Source organism: Aureobasidium pullulans, assembly GCF_000721785.1.
Source record: "Aureobasidium pullulans EXF-150 unplaced genomic scaffold scaffold_13, whole genome shotgun sequence".
Taxonomy (NCBI): Eukaryota; Fungi; Ascomycota; class Dothideomycetes; order Dothideales; family Saccotheciaceae; genus Aureobasidium; species Aureobasidium pullulans.
In genome coordinates, this window is record NW_021941033.1 from 448844 (window position 1) to 468025 (window position 19182).

General features: G+C 51.6%; 9 protein-coding genes across 9 annotated transcripts; 5 read left to right on the top strand and 4 right to left on the bottom strand.

The window, feature by feature from the left end:
• Positions 1 to 91: 91 nt before the first annotated feature.
• M438DRAFT_356811 (uncharacterized protein) lies at positions 92 to 757 on the top strand (the record flags this gene model as incomplete). Its single annotated transcript, XM_029907125.1, has 2 exons — positions 92 to 102; positions 217 to 757. 2 exons carry the CDS (start codon positions 92 to 94, stop codon positions 755 to 757), a joined length of 552 nt encoding a protein of 183 aa, XP_029758991.1.
• Positions 758 to 950: 193 nt separating this feature from the next.
• M438DRAFT_277107 (NAD(P)-binding protein) lies at positions 951 to 1765 on the bottom strand (the record flags this gene model as incomplete). The annotated part of the gene is made up of 2 exons (XM_029900902.1): positions 951 to 1120; positions 1171 to 1765. 2 exons carry the CDS (start codon positions 1763 to 1765, stop codon positions 951 to 953), a joined length of 765 nt encoding a protein of 254 aa, XP_029758992.1.
• A 233-nt stretch (positions 1766 to 1998) lies between these two features.
• M438DRAFT_322069 (glutamine synthetase/guanido kinase) lies at positions 1999 to 4827 on the top strand (the record flags this gene model as incomplete). The annotated part of the gene is made up of 2 exons (XM_029902944.1): positions 1999 to 3312; positions 3394 to 4827. The coding sequence occupies 2 exons, from the start codon at positions 1999 to 2001 to the stop codon at positions 4825 to 4827; spliced, it is 2748 nt and encodes a 915-aa protein (XP_029758993.1).
• Positions 4828 to 5673: 846 nt separating this feature from the next.
• M438DRAFT_406987 (uncharacterized protein) lies at positions 5674 to 7822 on the bottom strand. Its single transcript, XM_029909876.1, has 2 exons — positions 7675 to 7822; positions 5674 to 7506 (listed from the first exon to the last, which is right to left on the bottom strand). Exons 1-2 carry the CDS (start codon positions 7754 to 7756, stop codon positions 5882 to 5884), a joined length of 1707 nt encoding a protein of 568 aa, XP_029758994.1. The 5' UTR covers positions 7757 to 7822; the 3' UTR covers positions 5674 to 5881.
• A 2295-nt stretch (positions 7823 to 10117) lies between these two features.
• Positions 10118 to 11011, top strand: M438DRAFT_322075 (uncharacterized protein; the record flags this gene model as incomplete). Its single annotated transcript, XM_029902945.1, has 1 exon — positions 10118 to 11011. The coding sequence occupies exon 1, from the start codon at positions 10127 to 10129 to the stop codon at positions 11009 to 11011; it is 885 nt and encodes a 294-aa protein (XP_029758995.1). The 5' UTR covers positions 10118 to 10126.
• Positions 11012 to 11460: 449 nt separating this feature from the next.
• On the bottom strand, positions 11461 to 12133 carry M438DRAFT_276989 (Arp2/3 complex 16 kDa subunit ARPC5; the record flags this gene model as incomplete). Its single annotated transcript, XM_029900892.1, has 3 exons — positions 11461 to 11523; positions 11581 to 11728; positions 11781 to 12133. 3 exons carry the CDS (start codon positions 12131 to 12133, stop codon positions 11461 to 11463), a joined length of 564 nt encoding a protein of 187 aa, XP_029758996.1.
• A 185-nt stretch (positions 12134 to 12318) lies between these two features.
• Positions 12319 to 15121, top strand: M438DRAFT_347042 (uncharacterized protein). Its single transcript, XM_029905813.1, has one exon. It carries the CDS (start codon positions 12528 to 12530, stop codon positions 14952 to 14954), a length of 2427 nt encoding a protein of 808 aa, XP_029758997.1. The 5' UTR covers positions 12319 to 12527; the 3' UTR covers positions 14955 to 15121.
• Positions 15122 to 15374: 253 nt separating this feature from the next.
• M438DRAFT_347043 (uncharacterized protein) lies at positions 15375 to 16372 on the top strand. Its single transcript, XM_029905814.1, has 2 exons — positions 15375 to 16181; positions 16243 to 16372. Exons 1-2 carry the CDS (start codon positions 15466 to 15468, stop codon positions 16274 to 16276), a joined length of 750 nt encoding a protein of 249 aa, XP_029758998.1. The 5' UTR covers positions 15375 to 15465; the 3' UTR covers positions 16277 to 16372.
• Positions 16373 to 16837: 465 nt separating this feature from the next.
• Positions 16838 to 18410, bottom strand: M438DRAFT_336783 (kinase-like protein; the record flags this gene model as incomplete). Its single annotated transcript, XM_029903919.1, has 2 exons — positions 16838 to 16859; positions 16918 to 18410. 2 exons carry the CDS (start codon positions 18408 to 18410, stop codon positions 16838 to 16840), a joined length of 1515 nt encoding a protein of 504 aa, XP_029758999.1.
• Positions 18411 to 19182: the final 772 nt, after the last annotated feature.

Here is a 19182-nt window from a genome sequence, read left to right on the forward strand (position 1 = left end):
GCTCTAAAATCTCCGAGAGCTTTGTGTCTGTTACTTTGCTTCCGCTTTTCTGACACTCTGTCTTGTTGATACACAGCTTCTTCGATTCATCATGTCTGTCGAGTAAGTTGTTTTGGAGCTTTCCCCGCATTGTTGTCTTGAGCAACGATGATGACCATTGCTTGTGCTATGATATGCTGTTGATTGCACGACGAGCTGACCTGTTTCTCTGCTCAGTCACCCAATCCATCCTGCCACCGTCCACTGGCCCTTGGCCTTCCTGACCACCGCCTATGGCCTCGACGCCCTCCATGTGGTCCGCCCATACATGCCTTCCACCTTGACCAGCTACCTCCCCACCGTCGTCGAAACAACACGAATTGGCTACTGGGCTCTTGGTCTCGGCGTCCTTACTGCTCTCCCTTCCGCCGCCTCAGGAATCGCACAAGCTGCCAAGATGGTTCAGGCACAAGGTCTTTATGATCAAAACGGAAAGATGAAGGCAAAGGCCAAGGTCCTGGTTGCACACGCTCTGATCAATGATATCGTCATCATTGTGTCGGGTTGGATTTGGTACAAGAGGAGGAGTGCGAGCAGTATGGAGTACCTCAAGGAAGGCTTGAACCCTATGGCCTGTGAGCCGCAGACTTGGATGGTGGGTGCCAGTCTTGTGCTGGGAGCTATGTTGCTCTTTGGTGCCAACTTGGGAGGTACTCTGGTCTATGACTATGGTATGGGTCTGTCCATGGGCAAGAAGGTCATCAAGAAGAACGAGTAGACTGGAGCAAGACCTGAGCTCGGAAACAGACTGGAGGATAAGGATGAGGACACAATTAATGACGAGCTGGATTTCGTCTAATGAATATTATGAAACAATCACCTTGCCTCGTTCTGCATTTTGCAACTGCTGAGTGCACTTCTCCAACAAAAATCCTTCCACCAATGCTGATCTGCTTCACCATGAACCTATCTCACCAAGGAAGCTGTAGAGGTGTTGATAGTTGGTCCTTCGGGCCCAATACATCCTCTGCGGTGCCAATGTCTCCAGGACCTCTTGGTGCCCAGTATGTACCGGTCTTGGAGATGTCAAAGGTGTCGACAAAGTCGATGACAGATTTGGCCGAAACGTCAGGCGTTACCGCTAGCATGTCGTCAGTCGCGTCAATCTCAAGCAAGTGAGAGTAAGCCTACCTCCGCCAGCATCCCAATACTTGTCGAAGCCAACACCTTTGGTCATCTCAGTCCTCATGAAAGCCGGGTGAACAAGCCCAACCGCAACACCATGTTCCTTCAAATCCAGACTCAACAACTTGCCGACCATGTTTGAAGCAGCCTTGCTTGCATGATGACCGTAGTTGCCTCCTCCCTCGCTCTCATGCCTCAGGGTAATGCTTCCTGACTCGGAACTGATGATGATAACTTTTGAGCCTTTTGAGAGCAAGCCTGCCTTGTGCAACTTCTGAACAACGAATACAGGACCGATAGCACTGGTCTTGTACATGAGTAACTCCTTCTCGAAGTCGAGCTCGTCGAAGGTTTCGAAGCCGAAGTAGCCAGCTGCGAGTATCACCGTGTCGAGTTTCTGACCGTCTAGGGCTTTCGCTAATTTTGAGCCTGCTGATTCTTCTGCAACGTCAATGCCGTCAATCCAATTGATCTTGGGAGGGGTATCTTGTGGTTTGCTTGAACGTGCTGTGCCGTAGACCGTATCGCCTCGTTCCGCATACTGTTTCGCGAGCTCTAGGCCGAGCCCTCTGGTAGCGCCGACGACAAGGACTGTGGGCATGATGAAGATGTGGTGGGTTATTTGCAGGTACTATTACAGAGAGTCTCGTCTCTTATATCCTCTCAACAACATGAGGTGAGAGTGAAGGTTGATGGTGCAATCAAGGTGGTGTGACGTAGGACAGATTACGAGGCTTATCGATAAGAAATCAGGCGCGCCGATATGCAGGTCGCGAGTCCTACCGAGTGTCTCTCTGCCAGCAACTCCTTCCTAGCCATTATTTCGTGGCAGAGATGGCTACCTTGGACGACTTGCGGAAAGTGATTCGATCCTGCCCGGTCATTGACAACCACGCGCATAATCTTCTTCTACCGTCGAAGCAAGAAGCCTACGACCTGCTCAGCGCAACAACAGAAGCTCAAGGAGACGCTCTCACAGATACGCACACGTCGCTCTCGCACATCCGTGCCGTACGCCAATTACGCGAACTCTACGACCTCGACAATGACGCACAATGGGAAGACTTGATGGAGAAGAGAGCAGACATTCTGCACGGGAACTTTGAGAGCTTTCTGAGACGATGCTTTACTGGAATACACACCATCCTCATGGACGATGGTCTCGACGATACCACCGTCTATCTCTACGACTGGCATGACGACTTCATCCTCGACAAGACTCTGCGTGTTGTTCGCATTGAGACGGTGGCTGCAGACATTCTTCGCGAGATGTACAGGAAAGGCAATCTGCCAATCGGTCCAGCTTTGCACAACGATGACATGTGTGCTGAAGCCTGGATCACTTTCCTACAAGCGTTTGAGTCTGCTATCGTCACCGAGATTAATGATCCCGACGTGGCAGGTTTCAAGTCCGTCATCTGCTACCGTACTGGTCTGGACGTTAAGATTGCCGGTGATGTACAGGTAGCCACTAGCGGTCTTGAAGCCTTTCAGAGCGGTTATCTTCCAGACTGCTCTCGGAAGGATTTCCGTATCGAGTCAAAGGGACTCAACGACAGTCTTGTCATCTCGACTTGTCGTCTCCTGAGTGCAGCAGCCAAGCAGGACTCGATAAGCAAGCCACTCCAGTTCCACACTGGACTCGGTGATGCTGACATCGACTTGCTCTTGTCGGATCCTTCTCATCTTCAGCCTCTCATCACTGCCTTCCCGGATGTACAGATCATCCTCCTCCACACATCGTATCCATACATGCGTCAGGCCGGCTACCTCGCAACAGTCTATAAGAATGTGTACCTCGACCTTGGCGAAGTCTTCCCTCAAGTCAGCAGGAACGGTCAAGAGACCATCTTGCGTCAGTGCATGGAGATCACTCCTTTCTCGAAACTGCTCTTCTCCACCGACGCCCACCACTTTGGCGAAGTCTACTGGCTAGCACTGAAGCAATTCAGACAAGCATTTGAGAAGATTCTAGTAGACTATGTGGAAAACGATGATCTGTCAATCGAGCAAGCCATCGATGCAGCCAAAGCCATCTACTTCAACAACGCGAAGCGAGTGTACAATCTGGACGTAGACCTTCCAGAGATAGAACCAGTAAGACTCACAGATGAACGCACATCCCGAGACTATCCGACAGGGATGGAAGTAGAGAATATGATATGATCTCCAGGGACGTTTTCAATTGCATAATCATTTTAGACGCTGACTTATCTTGAACAGAGTGAGCAACCACGACGAACCAGGGCACAGAGCAACCGCGAAGCTAGAATCATGCAAGCTCCTCAGCCTTTACAATTACCGTGGAGAGAACCTGAGGCACATGAGAAGCCATACGACCTTGATGCATTCACGAGATTCACAACCCAAAATTCTGACTTGAAGTTTGTCTATGTACAATGGCTTGACTATCTTGCTACGTTGCGTGCTCGCATGCTACCAATTGCCGAGTACCGACGTCTCGTCACAGAAGGCGAAAGGATAGGCATTTCCCGAGGCAACACGGGTACCCTTCAGAATGACCATGTCACCTCGGCGGTCAGCTCCACCGGCCAACTTTACGTGGAGCCCGACATGTCGACCTTGAGACTCACACACTCGAAAGATCCACTTGCATCTGCGACCACGATAGCGTCCTTTGCCAATGAAGATGGCCGACCATCCACCTGCTGCCCGAGAAACAGTCTCAAGATACTGACAGATCGCTTCTCAAACGATCACAGTATCGACCTTGTGGCTGGTTTCGAGATCGAAGTCGTATTCCTGGAAGTAGGTACGGATGACCAATACATCCCATGGACAACGAATCACGCCTGGGGTACTTTCACCCCCGAACAATTCGACATTGCACTACCAGTGCTTGCAGAGATTGCCGACGAGCTCGCAAACATCGGCATCAACATTCAGCAATTCCACTCCGAATCTGGACCGGGACAATACGAATTCGTACTACCACCTCTGCCTATCCTCCAAGCCATCGACACACTTATCCAAGCCCGTCAAGTCATCCACCAAATCGCTCGTCTCCACGGTCTACGCGCTACGCTTCACCCTGTCCCTCTCAATTCCGTAGGCTCAGGTCAACATGTCCATCTCTCCCTGAATTCCTCCACACAATCCTCAGAAGACCTGGAGAAGAAAGAACTCTCCTTCTTCGCAGGTGTGTTAGAGCATTTACCTTCGATGTGTGCTTTCTTGCTGTCGAATACTGCTAGTTATGCACGTGTGAAGGATAACATGTGGACGAGTGGGGCTTGGGTGGCTTGGGGTACGCAGAATCGTGAAACACCATTGCGCAGGGTTAAACAAGGACGATGGGAGATCCGCTGTCTGGATGGTTTCGCAAACCCCTACCTCGCTTTGTCCGCTCTGCTTGCCGCCGGTCTTGACGGTGTACAAGAGGGCAGGCAGATGAAGATGAAAGATTGCACCGCCAATCCTGCAGCACTGACCGACACCCAACGCGAGGAATTGGGTATTACGACAAAGATGCCTGTATCGCTTGATGAGTCGCTGGATGAACTTGAGAAGGACGAAGTGTTGAAGAGGGGTATAGATGAGAAAATGATTGGGGATTTCATTGTCATGAAGAGAGCTGAAAAGGAAATGCTCGATGGGATGGAAGAGAAGGAAAGGCATGCCTGGTTGATTGAGAGGTATTGATGCATTGATGATTGAACGATTTGCATGGGTGGTGTTGGCTCGACGTAGCTTTACGATTATGATGGGTACAATTATTATATAGCTTTGATCTATGAGATGACATCGCTTGAGCTCATGAGATGATTGGAGCTTGAAATGTAATCAATGTCTGCAAAGAATGGTCTAAAGATCGCTGTCACTCGTAGTCTGTGGGTAGTAACCCTGTCCACACCATACCTTCCAGGTTAGACATGTCCCCATCTTGGATATGTCCTTACCCGTGCGATCGTAAGTGCAGCCATACATTTTATAGTCGAATAGTATCTGCCTCGCTCGATACCCTTTCCTGTACTGTCGTCCCTTTCGCCTGTCAAGTTTGCGTTTTGTCCTTCGTCAGTTCTTCAGCAACAAATATCTCGAACGCGTGGACACGCCAAACACGAATCCGAACATCAACATCGAATTGAACACAACCAACCTCTCACCAGCACCTGTCTAAGATTCCTAAGCCCTCAGAGATCAGCAAGTAAGCCATAGATTGCGGCTCAGACACATTTGTGGGTTGGGAGGTGGTGACAACAAGGAGAAGACAGGGTGATGCGCTCAACAGCCTCAGATGTGAATACAGGGCAGTCGCTCTGCAAACATTCTCTGTAAAGTACATGTGCGAAGATCCTGTTTAAGTAAAACGAGCTCATCTGTGCACGTTAGCAAGGAACATGTCAGGTCTGAGGAGCAATGACATTGATGCTTGAGAGCCGCTCGTTGTTCAACACACCACGATGTGATGACAAGATACATAACAGGATCGGCTACATCACACACTAAATACAAGCATCACGAAAACAGACATTACGAACAGAATATAACGAATAAAGAAAATTCATTCTTGAAAGCTACCTAAGGGGAGAAAAGCAAAGTAGCAAATAATCCCTCTTTTTGGGGGGTCATCAGTGTCGTTGAACTAGGATAAAAGTACAGAGACCGTCATTTTCCTCCTCAACTCATCATGATTCGTAAAGATTCATCTCGCCTTTTACTTTGCTGGGGTTGGTGGATATATGAACGGAATAGCTTAGAGCTCCTCCTTGACGTAGTCAGCGGCTCTCTGGGCAGCCTCGGAAGCTCTGTGCTTGGCCGAGCTGGCGTTCTCCTGAACGGCATCGGCAGCCTGCTGGGCGTATCCGGCACCAGCCTTGGAGGCGGCACTGGCAGCGGAGCTAGCAGACTTGGGGCCGGAAGCCGAAGCGGAAGAGGCAGACTTGGCAGCCTCCTTGGAGAGAGAGGAAGAGGACTTGGAGGCGGCGACCGAGGCGGCGCTGGATGCAGATGAAGCAGACTTGCCAGCGGCGCCAGAGAGGGACGAGGCAGACTTGCCGGCGGCATCAGTGGCTGACTTGGCGGAAGCGGCAGCGGCATCGTAGGCACTGTTGCCAGACTTGGCAGCAACGCTGGAAGCAGAAGAGGCAGAAGAGCCAGCGGCATCAGTGGCAGCGCTGTAGCCAGAAGTGCCAGAGACGGAAGCGACGCTGGAAAGGGAAGAAGCGGAAGCAGAGGCAACGCTGGAGATGGAAGCGAGCGAAGACTTGGCCTGCTCACCACCAATACCAACCTGAGCCTTGGCCCAATCGAACCAGTACTGAGCAGATCCGTAGGCTGAGTCAGTAGCGGATGCGAACTGGCTGCCGGCTACATTGGATGCGGACGAGGCAGACTTGGCGGCAGCACCCGAGAGAGAAGAGGCAGAGTTGCCGTAGACACCGGAAGCAGAAGAGGCAGACTTGGCGGCAGCGCCGGACAAGGAAGAGGCAGAGCTGCCGGCAGCACCGGAGGCGGCATTGTAGACAGAGGAAGCCGACTTGGAAGCCTCGCCGTAGAGGGAAGAAGCCGAGGCAGAGACGTTGTCACCGGAGAGCTTAGCGCTGTGCTTGCGGGCAAGAGCCATCAACTCGTTGCGCTTGGAGCCCTGGGGGACCTTGATGCCGTTCTTGTCGAACCACTGCTTGAGCTGACTCTCGCTCCAGGAGTTGAGGAGCTGGTCAGACAGAGACTGCTGGGCGCCGGCAGCGGACTGTGAGGCAGAGGCGGCGGCCTTTTGAGCCTGGTTGGCAGCGGTACGGGAGTTACGGCGGAGAGCAGCAATCAACTTGTCGCGAGAGCTGGGCTGAGGGGCAGGGATGCCGCGCTCATCGAGCCAAGCCTTGAGATCAGAGTCGGACCACTGAGTGTAGAGCCAGTTGCCAGGGTAAGCGGTAGTCTCACCGGCCTTCTTGGCGACGGACTGGTAGTTGGAGCGGGCAGAGTGGAGCAGGGTGTCGCGAGTGCGAGGAGAGGGGTTAGGGATGTGGTGGTAGTCGAGGAAAGACTTGATCTGCGAGTCGGTCCAGCTGTCGAAGACCCAGTCTTGGACCGACGCATAGGCGTCCGAGGCTTGGTCGGCAGTCTCATGCCAGTACGACTTGACCTGGCTGACAAGGCTGTCCTTGTTCTGCTCGGTACCCTTCTTGATCTCTTGGCCGGAGCTGGAGATGTAGTTCTGGAGCTGCTTGGTGTCCCAGCTGTTGTAGGGCTGAGCAATCTTGTCGTCCCAGTTGTTCTTGACCAGGTCGACAAGGTCCTTGCGGTCGGCAGGGGTGGGGTAAGGGACATCGTGGTCAGAGAGCCATCTCTCCAACTCGGTCTCATGCCACTTGTTGTAGGCTAAACATTTGTTAGCCTCAATCCTCGGCATGCAGTGTCAATGTGGCTCAATGGCCATGTCGGAAAGCTGTGCCGCCCAACACAGATCGTCCACGGAGCGCGCAGAAGCGCACCCAGTGTACAGAAGGGTTGCGAGCCAGCTGTCATCAACAAACATTCATCACTTACCAGCCTTGCTGAACCATGTGCTGGCAGTAACGGACTGCGCGCCGAGAGCGAGAACGGCGGCGGTTGCGAAATTGAATCTCATATCTGCGAATACCAAAGAAACTTAGGTATGGGTTGATGAGAAGGACGGAAGGAGGAGGCACGCGTTAGATTTTGTTTGATGGGAGCAAAGCTGGAGCTACCTCAAAAACGCCATCCATGATCACCAGTGACGTAACCCGTTGTCGAGCTTGATTTCTGCTTTGTTCTCTGCAGCACCAAGAACACTCCGAGTCTGACACTTTCTAGGATTATCAATGCCATTCAGTAGAGACCACAGGCCAGCAGTCCAATGTTCACACATCTCCCCTTCAATCATTTCTACCCATTTCTCTGCTTAATATATGATGCGTTTCTAGCCTGACCCCAGAGTCCAGAGTTCCCCGCGCGTCTCGATCCAAACATTTGACATGTGTTGTGTTAATGTCTTGGCATCAACCAGCCACTTCATTTCTGGTTTTATGGCGCCATGTCAACGTCGAACCATGACGGTTACCTTACCACACAATGTAGTGCAACTTCAACCAAGTGATCGCAGTGCGAAGTATCCGGCTCAGATGCATGAGCGACGAAGGTGCGTCGACTCTGCACTCCCAGCTGTCACCTGGTTGATTGCGATTGTGTTAGGATAGAACATTGAAAGACGAAAACGTCCGCCCAGTGGCCATGTGTATGCCTCGCTGATGACGGCGGTGGACTGCAGCGCTCGATGTTTGCCGCGAAATCGCTATGCATGACACGACTACTGCCATCGAACCTCGCTTTGGCGGAGATCACATTGGTGCATACCATAGTCGTCGATCACATTGTTTATCGGAACGAACTTGGAATAGTGACGGCAGATGTATCAATATTCCTCGAGGAGCATCCTTCCGCCTTCACAGAGAACTATGACAGATAGTTCTCTGCAAGCCAGTGGTTTCCGCGTTCGGTCTGGGAACGTCGAGCTAAGCGTATCAAAATTGAGTGGCAGCACTTATGGTCAAGCAGCGTGCAGTCATTGCGGACGGCTTCTCCTGTTTCGACATGGTACAGCTCATAAATGGCCAATTTATGTTCCGAGCCGGACGGAGGTAGGCATGGCTGCAGTGAGCTCGCGCGCATCTGAACATCCTCTCCAGACCATCGCGGCAAAGATGAAAAGCTACGATGTCCACCGTTCTGTCAGGGTTGTCGAAAAGTGCTCTTTCAATGTTCATGTTTCTGCTGGTTGAAGCAACTTGAATTGGCTGGCGGAAAACGCAGCACGCAGGGCTCAGGTCTTGACACTAGTTGAAGGCCACTCGCTATGTTAATTCCGCCGTTATTGGTCGAAGGGTCGGCATGGCCGCCAACGTCTCCGCATGGCAACCGACTCCAGGGGTCTGCATGTTGTAAAAACAAGGCCTTTGGTATTCTTCTGCTTCTGACTGAATGATGTCTGGAGGGAATCACTCCCTTGACAACCAACTTGTAGGAGAACAAATGCCGGGTAGTTGTCTCATTACTTCAGTCAACCACCCTAGGGTCCAAGGCACACATAGTACCACCGAGCCATATGATCACGATTCGGGAGTTGATCTGAGTAAATCTCTGAAGACTGTGTGGAGATACACACAGATCGTCGAAGACGATGAGACGTTAGAGATTGGACAAGAGTAGTTCCTCTGCTTAGCACCTCCTACGGTCAAGAATCCGCTTCCGTCATGACAATTTTGTTGTGATTCACTGCTGGGCTCTGCCGCATACAGGTGGGTCCACTGACGTCGATTTTCGAGGAGGCTGAAGATCGTCTGTGCTTGGATGGCTATGAAATTGATCGCATCCGAAACGAAAGTCGAACTGACAAAACAGCATCCGGGAACAAGAGAGAAGGATTGCAGTGACAAGCTACTTTTGAGCTTGGTATATGTAGGTGGCGAATGTTTCTTGACAAAAGCTTTTTATGAGGCTCTGAGGTGTGCTCGAGGTCCAATCGTATGGAGATGTCCTCGCGGGTTAAGCCTCTGACGTGAGGATCGGCAAGCCACCCGAAAAATAAGCTCATCAACGACCGATCCGCTTACACGCGCTGCGTCAAGCGACGACGGGGTTTCACGGCCGCAAGGAAAAATTTGGTCGGATTAGCAAGCTTTGCGAATTAGATAGGCGTGGGATTACGAGGGTGGTCCCTTGGAGTACGGAGATGATGAACTGCTGTTTCCCTTCTTAAACTCGCCCTTCTCCCACACTCCATCAGACTTTCCTCTTCCGTTTCATACCTCGGACCATCTACCTTGCCGACTGCCGTCTTCAACTTACGATTGTAAATCAATCATATCGGCAGCACGCAACCATACTTCGCCACCTTCTATTGTTCTTATATACCTCTACCAGGAACGTTGCATAGATCACATCAACTCTCGGTCAACCTCACCCCTCACAACATATCAAGATGGCGCCCGTCATCTTCGGCTTGCCCTTCAGCGAGTTTACATGGTCGAAGTTCGGCAATGCAAACATGTGGAACAAAGTCTACCATCTGAGAAGAACAAAGTTCATCGTTTATCAACTCGCCATGATCTTCTGTGTTGTATCAGAATCTCTCGGAACCGATGCTCTCTCCAGATATGTTAGTCAGCAGAAGTACATTCAATCGCATGGTGCTCCTGCCAACGAGTACAACAACGACTATGTTGGTGTTGCTTCTTACAACATTTTTGCTGGCATCTACGTCGCCACCATCTTTGGTGGTGCTTTCTTCTTCGACTTGATCTGGCCCGAGAGACATGAGGATCACGGTGTCAGACTTGGCTGGAAGCTTTCGGCCATTGCTGGTATCTTCATCCACCTTGCCAGTTGTATCGCCATGACCGTCATTGTCGCTACTCACAGCGCATACGTGACCGGTGTGAGCACAGCGGAAGGAAACAGACTCGTTACGGAGAACGGCAAGATTGTTCTCGATTACAAGCACAGCGCCCGTATCGTCACTTCAGTCGTGTTTGGTTGGATCGGCTGGATCTTCGTTATCGCTAGCACCGTCATCCTTGTCGTCGGCAAGAATCACGATGAGAAGATGGGTCCCTGGAGCACTCATGTTCGCGAGGCCAAGAAGAACAACATCGATGTTGAGTCAAACTTTGTCAATGGCCAGCCCTCGGAGAAGCCCTTGACCAACCCCCTGACTGGCGAGCAACCCGAGACCCTCGCCCCCAACCACCCCCAGCCTGCTCACATCCACGAGCCTATTCGTACTCAGGAGCCCGCAATGGAGATGCAGAGCAACCACCACAGCTTTGACTCCAGCGCACCTGCTGTCAACCCTGCTCACGTCTAAACAAAGGCCCAGCGGGACGATGAATCAGAAGCTCGCTTGGAGCGAGAAGTCGATGACATTTATTAATGACGATGACCATATCCACGGATTGGTTTAATGACGGGAAATTGTTTGATTTTGTTTTGTTGTTTGCAGCAGATACCCACTAGAGTTGATTTTCAAACTGCATGCACGGCGTCTTTTCTTTGGAGGAACTTTGACGACAGAATCATAGCATACATTTGGCATGAAGAGTAATGAGAAAGCTTCAATGCCCTGACTTACACCTTCAAGCACACTTTTGTCCATCTTTCGCCATCGTGATGACTCAGCTTTCCTGATCAAGCAAAGTCTCCGTACTGGTCGCGGCTGGCCGCTATTTTGATGCTGACGGATCGAATTGCCTGATGTTCGATATGAAGAAAGTTCTAGTTGGGTATTTTCGTAATGTACATGGATGATTGGCAGTTTTAGACAGTTCTCCTGTCTGACATGACGCGAACGATGGTACCGGGGCCTGCGATTTCAATTACCTGTAGAAAATCACGTCAGTAAGAGATGTCATGACTAGGCCAGGTAAGAGGCTTTACCTTTTCGTGCCAACTCAAGAAGACACCCATGTTTCCACCTTGACTTTCGGCAGTGTTGCGAGGCTGAACCTGTGAGAAACCGGTGACTTGTGGTGTGACGTTCTTGGAGGGGTTGCTGGTGGAAGCACCGCTTGCCATGCCCTTGTAGCTGGGAAGGATTAGTATACATTGACGAGACTTGATACCAAGGGTAGAATTACAGGTACTTCATCAAGACATCGCAGAGTTCCGATCCACCCTCAGATGTGTAGATGCGCTGCAGTAAAGGACCCACGTCGGCGGTGCGGACTTGTTGCAAGACCTCGGTGACAGTCTGCAAGTACGAGTCCTTTGACTGAGCGTCGGCTCCATACGGGGCATTTTCCAAGGCACCACGGAGAGCACCTTCAGCATCACCTCCGCGCCATAGTTGTCTGATCTGACCGCTGAGGGCTTGTACGTCTTGTGGGCTGATGGGTTGGACAGCTGGAGTCAAGGTGGAGAGGTCGAAGTTGGATGAGGATTCGGGGTCGAGAGCGTCGATGTCGATTGAGCGCCAGTTGACTTGAGCCATGGTTGCAGTACGTGAGGGGAGGTGGATTGGAAGTCTTCAAGTCGTCTGCCTGCTGTCGCTATGAGCGGGCGTGTCTACGCCATGGCGCCGACGACGACGTGGGGTGCCGAGCTCGGACCTCGAATGTGACCCTGGACAACGGAAAAGGCATCAACAAAGCCAAAGACGTCAACAACAACTTTCCAACTCGACAAGACATTCTATACCAATTGTCGCCTCGCTCAATTCCTGGTCGCATCATCTTCTTTTGTGGGTATGAAGTATAGCAGACCATGTTACTCAGCCGGTTGGACGTGAAAACACTCAGTCAATGCTGCATGCTGCCATAAACATCAATAAATTCAATTCATAACGCGCCTCGACGCTCGAAACTCGTCGACAAGTCGTCGCGGCCATGTCGCACTACGATGAGGCATCCAACTTCTCCGACTTCAGCTCCCTGGACGGCTCGGACGAATTTGGTCGCAAACTGCTTCAGCATACAAAAGACGCCCAGCGCATCCAGACCTTGACCCAGTCGCAAGCCTTTAGGAAAGCTAAACCTCTGCCTCGCGCCGCTCTGAACCTCGACAACCTCGAACGCAACAATCTTCACAATCCTTCTTCATACTCTCCCGAACCACACCATCCTGCTAGTGCCTCTGGCTCTACCGCCTCCGACCCGCCCTTGAACCCGCCGCGAGCATGGGGAAGAAAAGGAAGACCCAATCACTCCTGGATGCGCTCCATTCATGATGAGGGTCCGAGCAACATACATTCAAGTCCCAACATAGACTGGGCCGATGCTGCGAATGCTTCCTTGCACTCGCCGCCTCATGTCTCTCCAGCCCAGAGACGCGCCCACGTCGTGTCGAAGCAGGCCATAGTCGAACAGCAGGACAGCTATATTGATCAATGGGACCCAGACCAGGATTTCAGTGCTGCCTCCCTGCTGGTCTCCACGCCTGGCGTACCCTCGCGATCCCGTTTGACCATTGATCAAATTCGTGAGCGCGAAATTCACACATACGAGAGCCGCGCCACATCGTCCACACGCCGCCAAGCACACCAGCAGTCGACAAATGAGACAATATCGCTTTCGCAGCGAGACAGATACACTGCACCTAGCTCGGCCCAAGGACTCAGAAGGTCCGTCTCCAACAAGGAGAACATCCCACAAGAACCACGACATTCCGCGCGCTCCCTTTACAAGACGGTCGAAGCCTCAGCATCCATGCCTTCTATTACTCCACGACCCGCACAGCGAAAGACAGACTCCCTGGCATTGCTTAAAAGGCTGTCAAGGACTCCAAGTGCTTCGCCCTCACCTACCTCTGCCCAAAATCCTGCGCTAGTCAACATTGCTAGCCGCCAGGAAACTGCTTGGTCGGATAAACACCCGAAACAATCTACGCGATCGCTGTTCAGAGGCGACTCTCCACAAGCTCCTGAAGTTGTCAGAGGGCCTGAACTTGTCTATGTCGAACAAGGAGACTCGTCGCAAGCGCCAGAAGTAGTAGAGATTCCAGAGCCTAGAGGCCCAGAACCTGCGTATTCAGAACCTGCCTCTTCAGAGCCTTTGGTCACTCCTTCACGGCCAGCCGAGCGACAACTGCCTGCGAAAACACCCGTAGTCATGGGCGCCTGGGTCGATACGCCACAGACTGCCAGGCAATCGAGCGCCTCTACAACAACTCAGACCAAACGTCAAACGTCCGACTCCCTCCAACCAATTGCAGAAAGTTCCCATCAGCGAACAATCAGCGAGCCGAATCTTCCAGCCTCTGCCTTGGACGCCGTCCTCAAGGATATTCGCGATGGCAAGAGAAGGGAAGAGGACGATCCCACGCTTGGCGATTCTACTATTGCCAGTTTGGAGGAGGTGATGGCTCCATCTGCTGATAATACCATGAGGCTTGATCTTCCCGACGTACCTTCTGCTCAGCCGGAGTCTTCAAAGTCTGCCGAAAAGCAGAACACGACTCATACAGACAACGAGAAAAGGCCCCAAGGACAAGAGAAAGAAGCGGTAGACACAGCACCAACATCACAACAAGATAGGGACCTTCGGCAGAGATGGTTTGCTTTAGAAGGTCTCAAGAAACGAATGGGAGGCACAAGTGCCAAAGCAGAACCCAAACCACAAGCCAAACACAATACTGCGTTGGATGAAGCTATTGCATCCGCATCCACAGGTTCCAAACCTCGAATGAACAACGTCCAAAACATTCATCAGCATACGACAGGCACACAGTGTGCTCAATGTGGTCGTCCAACCAGTGTGCTTCGCGCTGCCTGGAACGAGTACTGGGGCTGGTATTTCCGTCGCGATGCTCGAGCACCTTTGGGCTTCCGACTCACCTGGCTCGGCCTATTATGCACAACGTTCTGGACCTGGCTCCTCACCGAATGGATCCTCAGCTCCATTGTCAGCCCTCCCAGATACGCGACTAGAATGCGCGGATATGGTGTAGATCCACACGCGCCACGTTTCCCCTATGTTCTGCCCACTCTGGCATCACGGCCCTTGATGCCGATACTATCACCACTTGTATCTTCAACAGTGTGGTTGTGGAAAATCGTTGTGGGCCAGCAGAAATACAAGTACTACCCTGCTAGTCCTGGCGCTTGGGGTTCGGCTGCGAAAGTCAAGATCGGACCTCCGGGGCCAAGGTCAGCGTACTACGCGAGTAGTAATGCTGCGGATGATGTACAATGGAGGGAAGAGAGCACGGCGCAGGCGTGGCATACTGGAGAAAGTGCTCAGAAAATACATACTTGGAGTGATAGTCAAGCTTGGGAAGCAGAAGGCAGTATGCTTGATGATGAGCTTCTTCTCTGAGCAGGCCACTCTTGCATTGGATTGATTGCATAGCGTTTTGACATAGCGAGCTGTTTTTATTTTTTACTTTGGGTCAGAGTTGTACGTTGTACCTGTTGGATATATGAGTCTGAGCAGGATAACTCTTGCATTGGAAATCTACTGCATCAAGCGTGCCTTCCAATCCGTTTCTTGGTCAAGCTTCCCTCGAACCGTGATGATTGACTAAACAACATGCCTCGTACAATCATCGTAGCAGACTACCAGCTGATCACTTTGATAGTCAAGATGATAGCATTTCCAGGACGCCCGATCTAGAAGAAGCTTTTCACGATGGCTGATCGTGGTCTGGCTGACAGGGTCGAGCGTTGTGGAGAAAGCCATGATGTCACCATGCGTGGAAGCTCACCTGGGCAAGCTCTAGCTATGTCATGCTTCTCCCGCAGGGTCGATACGCGATTGCTTCAATTGTTTTTCCAATTCTCGTCTTCCTCTTTCCCTCCCTTACAACCAAAACATCACATCAATTATCATGAATTCTCTACGCACTACCTTTGTCCGCAATGCCCCTCGCGCCTTTGTCCGCAGCCCCGCCATGAGCGTCAGCGGCAGACGCTTCGCTTCCTCAGACTACGGCAGTGGTAAGGGTGACCCCAAGGGCGAGAACCCTCAGGAACAGGGAGCCAACCCTTCTGCCGACAAGGAGCACCCCGGTCCTCCCCCACCCAAGGCCGGTCAAGGCAGCGGCGGTGCTACCAAGGGCACCAGCACCGGTAACAACACCGACGCAGCCAAGCAACAGAAGAAGAGCTTCTCCACCATGGCCAGAAGAATGGCCACCTCAGACTACGGTAGCGGCAAGGGTGATCCCAAGGGCGAGGACCCTCAAGCACAAGGCGCAAACCCCTCAGCCGACAAGGAACACCCTGGCCCACCACCTCCTAAGGTCGGCCAAGGTAGTGGCGGTGCTACCAAGGGCACCAGCACCGGTAACAACACCGACGCAGCCAAGCAACAAAAGAAGAGCTTCTCCACTATGGCCAGAAGAATGAGTGAGGAGCACCCCAAGTCGACAAAAGGCTTGAAGCCTGCGCTCAATAAGAGCGACGCCCCTGCACCTGCCGAGAAAGACCTTCCTGAGGACGTCAAGAAGCATAACAAGGAAATGGACGAGAGAGCCGACCAGGCCAACGAGAAGCTTGGAGAAGACAAGAGCAAGAAGGGTGACAAGGTTGGCAAGGAATTCTGGTATGTTTCCCATGTTCAATTTCCAACACTTGCTTGACAAGTTGCTGACTCTATTTGACAGGTCTGGCCACGGTGGCGCTGACAGACAGCCTTGATTTGTATTGACTTTCTACAAGACCCGTTTCATTTTCTTACGACTTTTCCGACTTCTATCATGCCCCCGACGACGAACGCAGAGGAGGATTCCGCATTGGCTCTTTGAAAAACATGTAACTTTATTGTATCGATGATTGCATTGAGCGATCCCTTTTCATCATGAATGTATCTGTCTCTCGGTCTTGTGCTGAACACTCGTGTGATTGCTGCTGTTTATGCCCACTGCTAAATCATTGGTCCCATTTGTTCGCTCTGATGCACCTTACAAAGCCACAATCCAGGTAGCCGTAAACAACCAAAAATTATGGTCTTGTTGGTGGCACTAGGGGAGGGCATGCAGGGCGAGTGGTTGTTGAATGGAAGAATTTTGGGTCTTGATTATTGATTATCGATTACCGGTCACTATGTATGCGTTCCCGAAGGCAATTTGATATTAGTTTATGCCAGTCATGATCACCCAAGATCCGAACGAAACGCCAAAGCAGTGTAATGCTATCAGTAAACCCATGCTTTTTGGTTGAAAGGAGATCTCCACCGCCTGTATCCCATCGAATGTTGCTTCACAGCAAGCAATCTTGCAGACTAGACGGAGAAGTCAGCATGTCCGTTTCAAACGAGTTTGTTGGAAGGATCGACTCACTCGCAAGGCTCATTCTTCCTCACATACTCCAAATAATCAAAACACTCATCCCCCTTCAAGGACTCAACATCAGGTCTAAATTTCGGCACCCTCTCCACCATCCTGATAACCAATTCCTGACCTTCATCACTGACCCCATATTCCTGCAACTCTTTCACTCTAGGTTGCCAATTCAGAATCGCGCGGAAGCAAGACATGTAATTCATATCTTCCAAAAACGGCACCGGTGTGCTGCCGACCAACAATTCCCACATGATTATTCCTAAACTCCATACATCGGTTTTGGAGGGAAGCGCGCCGGCACCGCGTTCGAAGATTTCGGGGGCGATGTAGTCGATTGTGTCATCTGCTATGCGGTCGTTGAGATAACTCCTCGCATCTATCAAATCCTCACCGCCGAATTCCGTAAGTTTGAAAAGCGGAGGGTCGGTTCGAAAGACCATGATTTTGCTAGGCTTGAGATCGCGGTGGGATATCCCTTGAGAACCCAGATAAGACAACGCATTCAAGGTTTGCAGTGCCAAATCCATCACGGCGTCTTCTTTCAACCTCATAGCGTTGTGATTGCGTATGAACTCGCTGATGTTGGAGTGAGGTGTGTATTCGACCAAAACCACATTTCCTTGTGGCCACTGTTCGCGAAAAGCGGAAACGACGTTTTCGTGACGGACGCGTGTCATGGCTGCCGTTTCGCCAATGTTTATGCGCTCTTCTCTGGCGTCTCCCTTTCTGTCGCGCAGTTTTTTGAGTACGACGGGGAAGCCGGTTTTTTGCTTTTGTCTGCCTTTGGCGAGGGTGACGGTCATGCTGCCGGTTTCGAGGCGGAAGGGTCGCGCGTCTAGCCATATGCTGTCTTCTTCTGCGTCGAGGTAGAGTTGGCGGGCGTCGTGGGGGATCAAGGCTTGACGGACGGAAGGGCGGAGGAGGGACCACGCTGTTGTTCGCAGTTCTGCCCATCTGGAGCGCGTTTTCCGGTTATTGAGGTCTATGAAGGGGAATAAGAGTGTGAGTGATATGCTTCCAGCCTTGATTGTGACGACTTCGCCCTGGTAGACTCTGGCTCTCTGCCCGATTCCAGAAAGCAGTTTGTCATCGACCCTAGTGCCTTTTGCGCTACAGTTGTAGACATCCAGCTCAGGAATCTTCTGTGTGTAATCCAGTTGCACTCGAAAGTGCACATCATCAATTCTATCGCCATCCTCCTCGTCCAGCAAAATGTCGCATTTTTCAGCATCCCGTCCGAAGACATGGCCCTCGGTCACGTCGGTGAACGTGTCGATGCCAAATGTCAACGCGAGTCCAGATTGTGTTCCTTCTTCTTCGTCGAAGCCATCTCCTAGACCAGTCATGGGCTGGATCTGGGCAACGAAACGATCATTCTCGGGGCGGTCTAGAATGCCGGTGTTGCTTGACTCGATGCCGATGATGCAGTACGTCTTGGTGATATCGTACCACCCGAGTGCGTCACTCTCAGCCGAGAGAGGGCTGGACATGGTGGGCCTTGTTATCTTCGAGATGAGGGTTGAGGAAGTAGAATGAGTAGAGGATTGAGGAAGCAGGATGAGTAAAGGGAGTAAGATGAGTAGGAAAGTAGGGCAATATTCTGGAGTCGCTCCAAATGTCGGGTTGAATAGTTGAGAGTGGAGCTGCGGACCTGCCGACATTTATACTCGTCTCCGTCATCCTTATCCTCTTCTGTAACGAAGCACCACGGAACGTACTGTGAAATTCGAGTATTTTCTCCGTCGTTGCAGACGCCAGCTGTCAGTCGTATCGATTTTACTGCGACCTAAACAAGGAATTCCATGCTAATCGTTGGCTCGCTCATGATCATTCGGCATTGATTGGGACCAGCGAGGATGTCGTGGTGACGCCAACAACGGATCCGAAATTTTGCTTATGACCAGGGTGCGCTTTCGTCCACTGATTGACCACGCAATTTTACTTTGCCAGGAAGAAAAACAGCACGGTGGCGATCTATCATAAAAAGTTTCCGAAACGTCCCAAGTCGGGAGCTGCAGCTATCCGGATACAACTGCAGAACGCTTGATCCGGACGCTTCATGGACGGTTCGTCATCCTTGATGTTCTGCAACCACCGCCCGAGACAGCGTTGTATCATTTGCCGCAGATGAACGGTTGCTGACATGACTGATGCACAATCTTGCCACCCCGCTTTAGGTCCTCGGACGATGTTACTATCCGAAGTCGTACAAGGACTTGATTGGTGAAAGCTCTGAGAACGCTTTGGATGGATATATTTCTG

Excerpts from the sequence above, each read along its gene's own strand:
- M438DRAFT_406987 (XM_029909876.1), bottom strand. The coding sequence starts at position 7,756 with ATGAGATTCAATTTCGCAACCGCCGCCGTTCTCGCTCTCGGCGCGCAG. Across the intron at positions 7,507-7,674 it reads CACATGGTTCAGCAAGGCTG|CCTACAACAAGTGGCATGAG; the intron begins GTAAGTGATGAA and ends ACAAATGTTTAG.
- M438DRAFT_347042 (XM_029905813.1), top strand. The coding sequence starts at position 12,528 with ATGTCGCACTACGATGAGGCATCCAACTTCTCCGACTTCAGCTCCCTG.
- M438DRAFT_347043 (XM_029905814.1), top strand. The coding sequence starts at position 15,466 with ATGAATTCTCTACGCACTACCTTTGTCCGCAATGCCCCTCGCGCCTTT. Across the intron at positions 16,182-16,242 it reads AAGGTTGGCAAGGAATTCTG|GTCTGGCCACGGTGGCGCTG; the intron begins GTATGTTTCCCA and ends TCTATTTGACAG.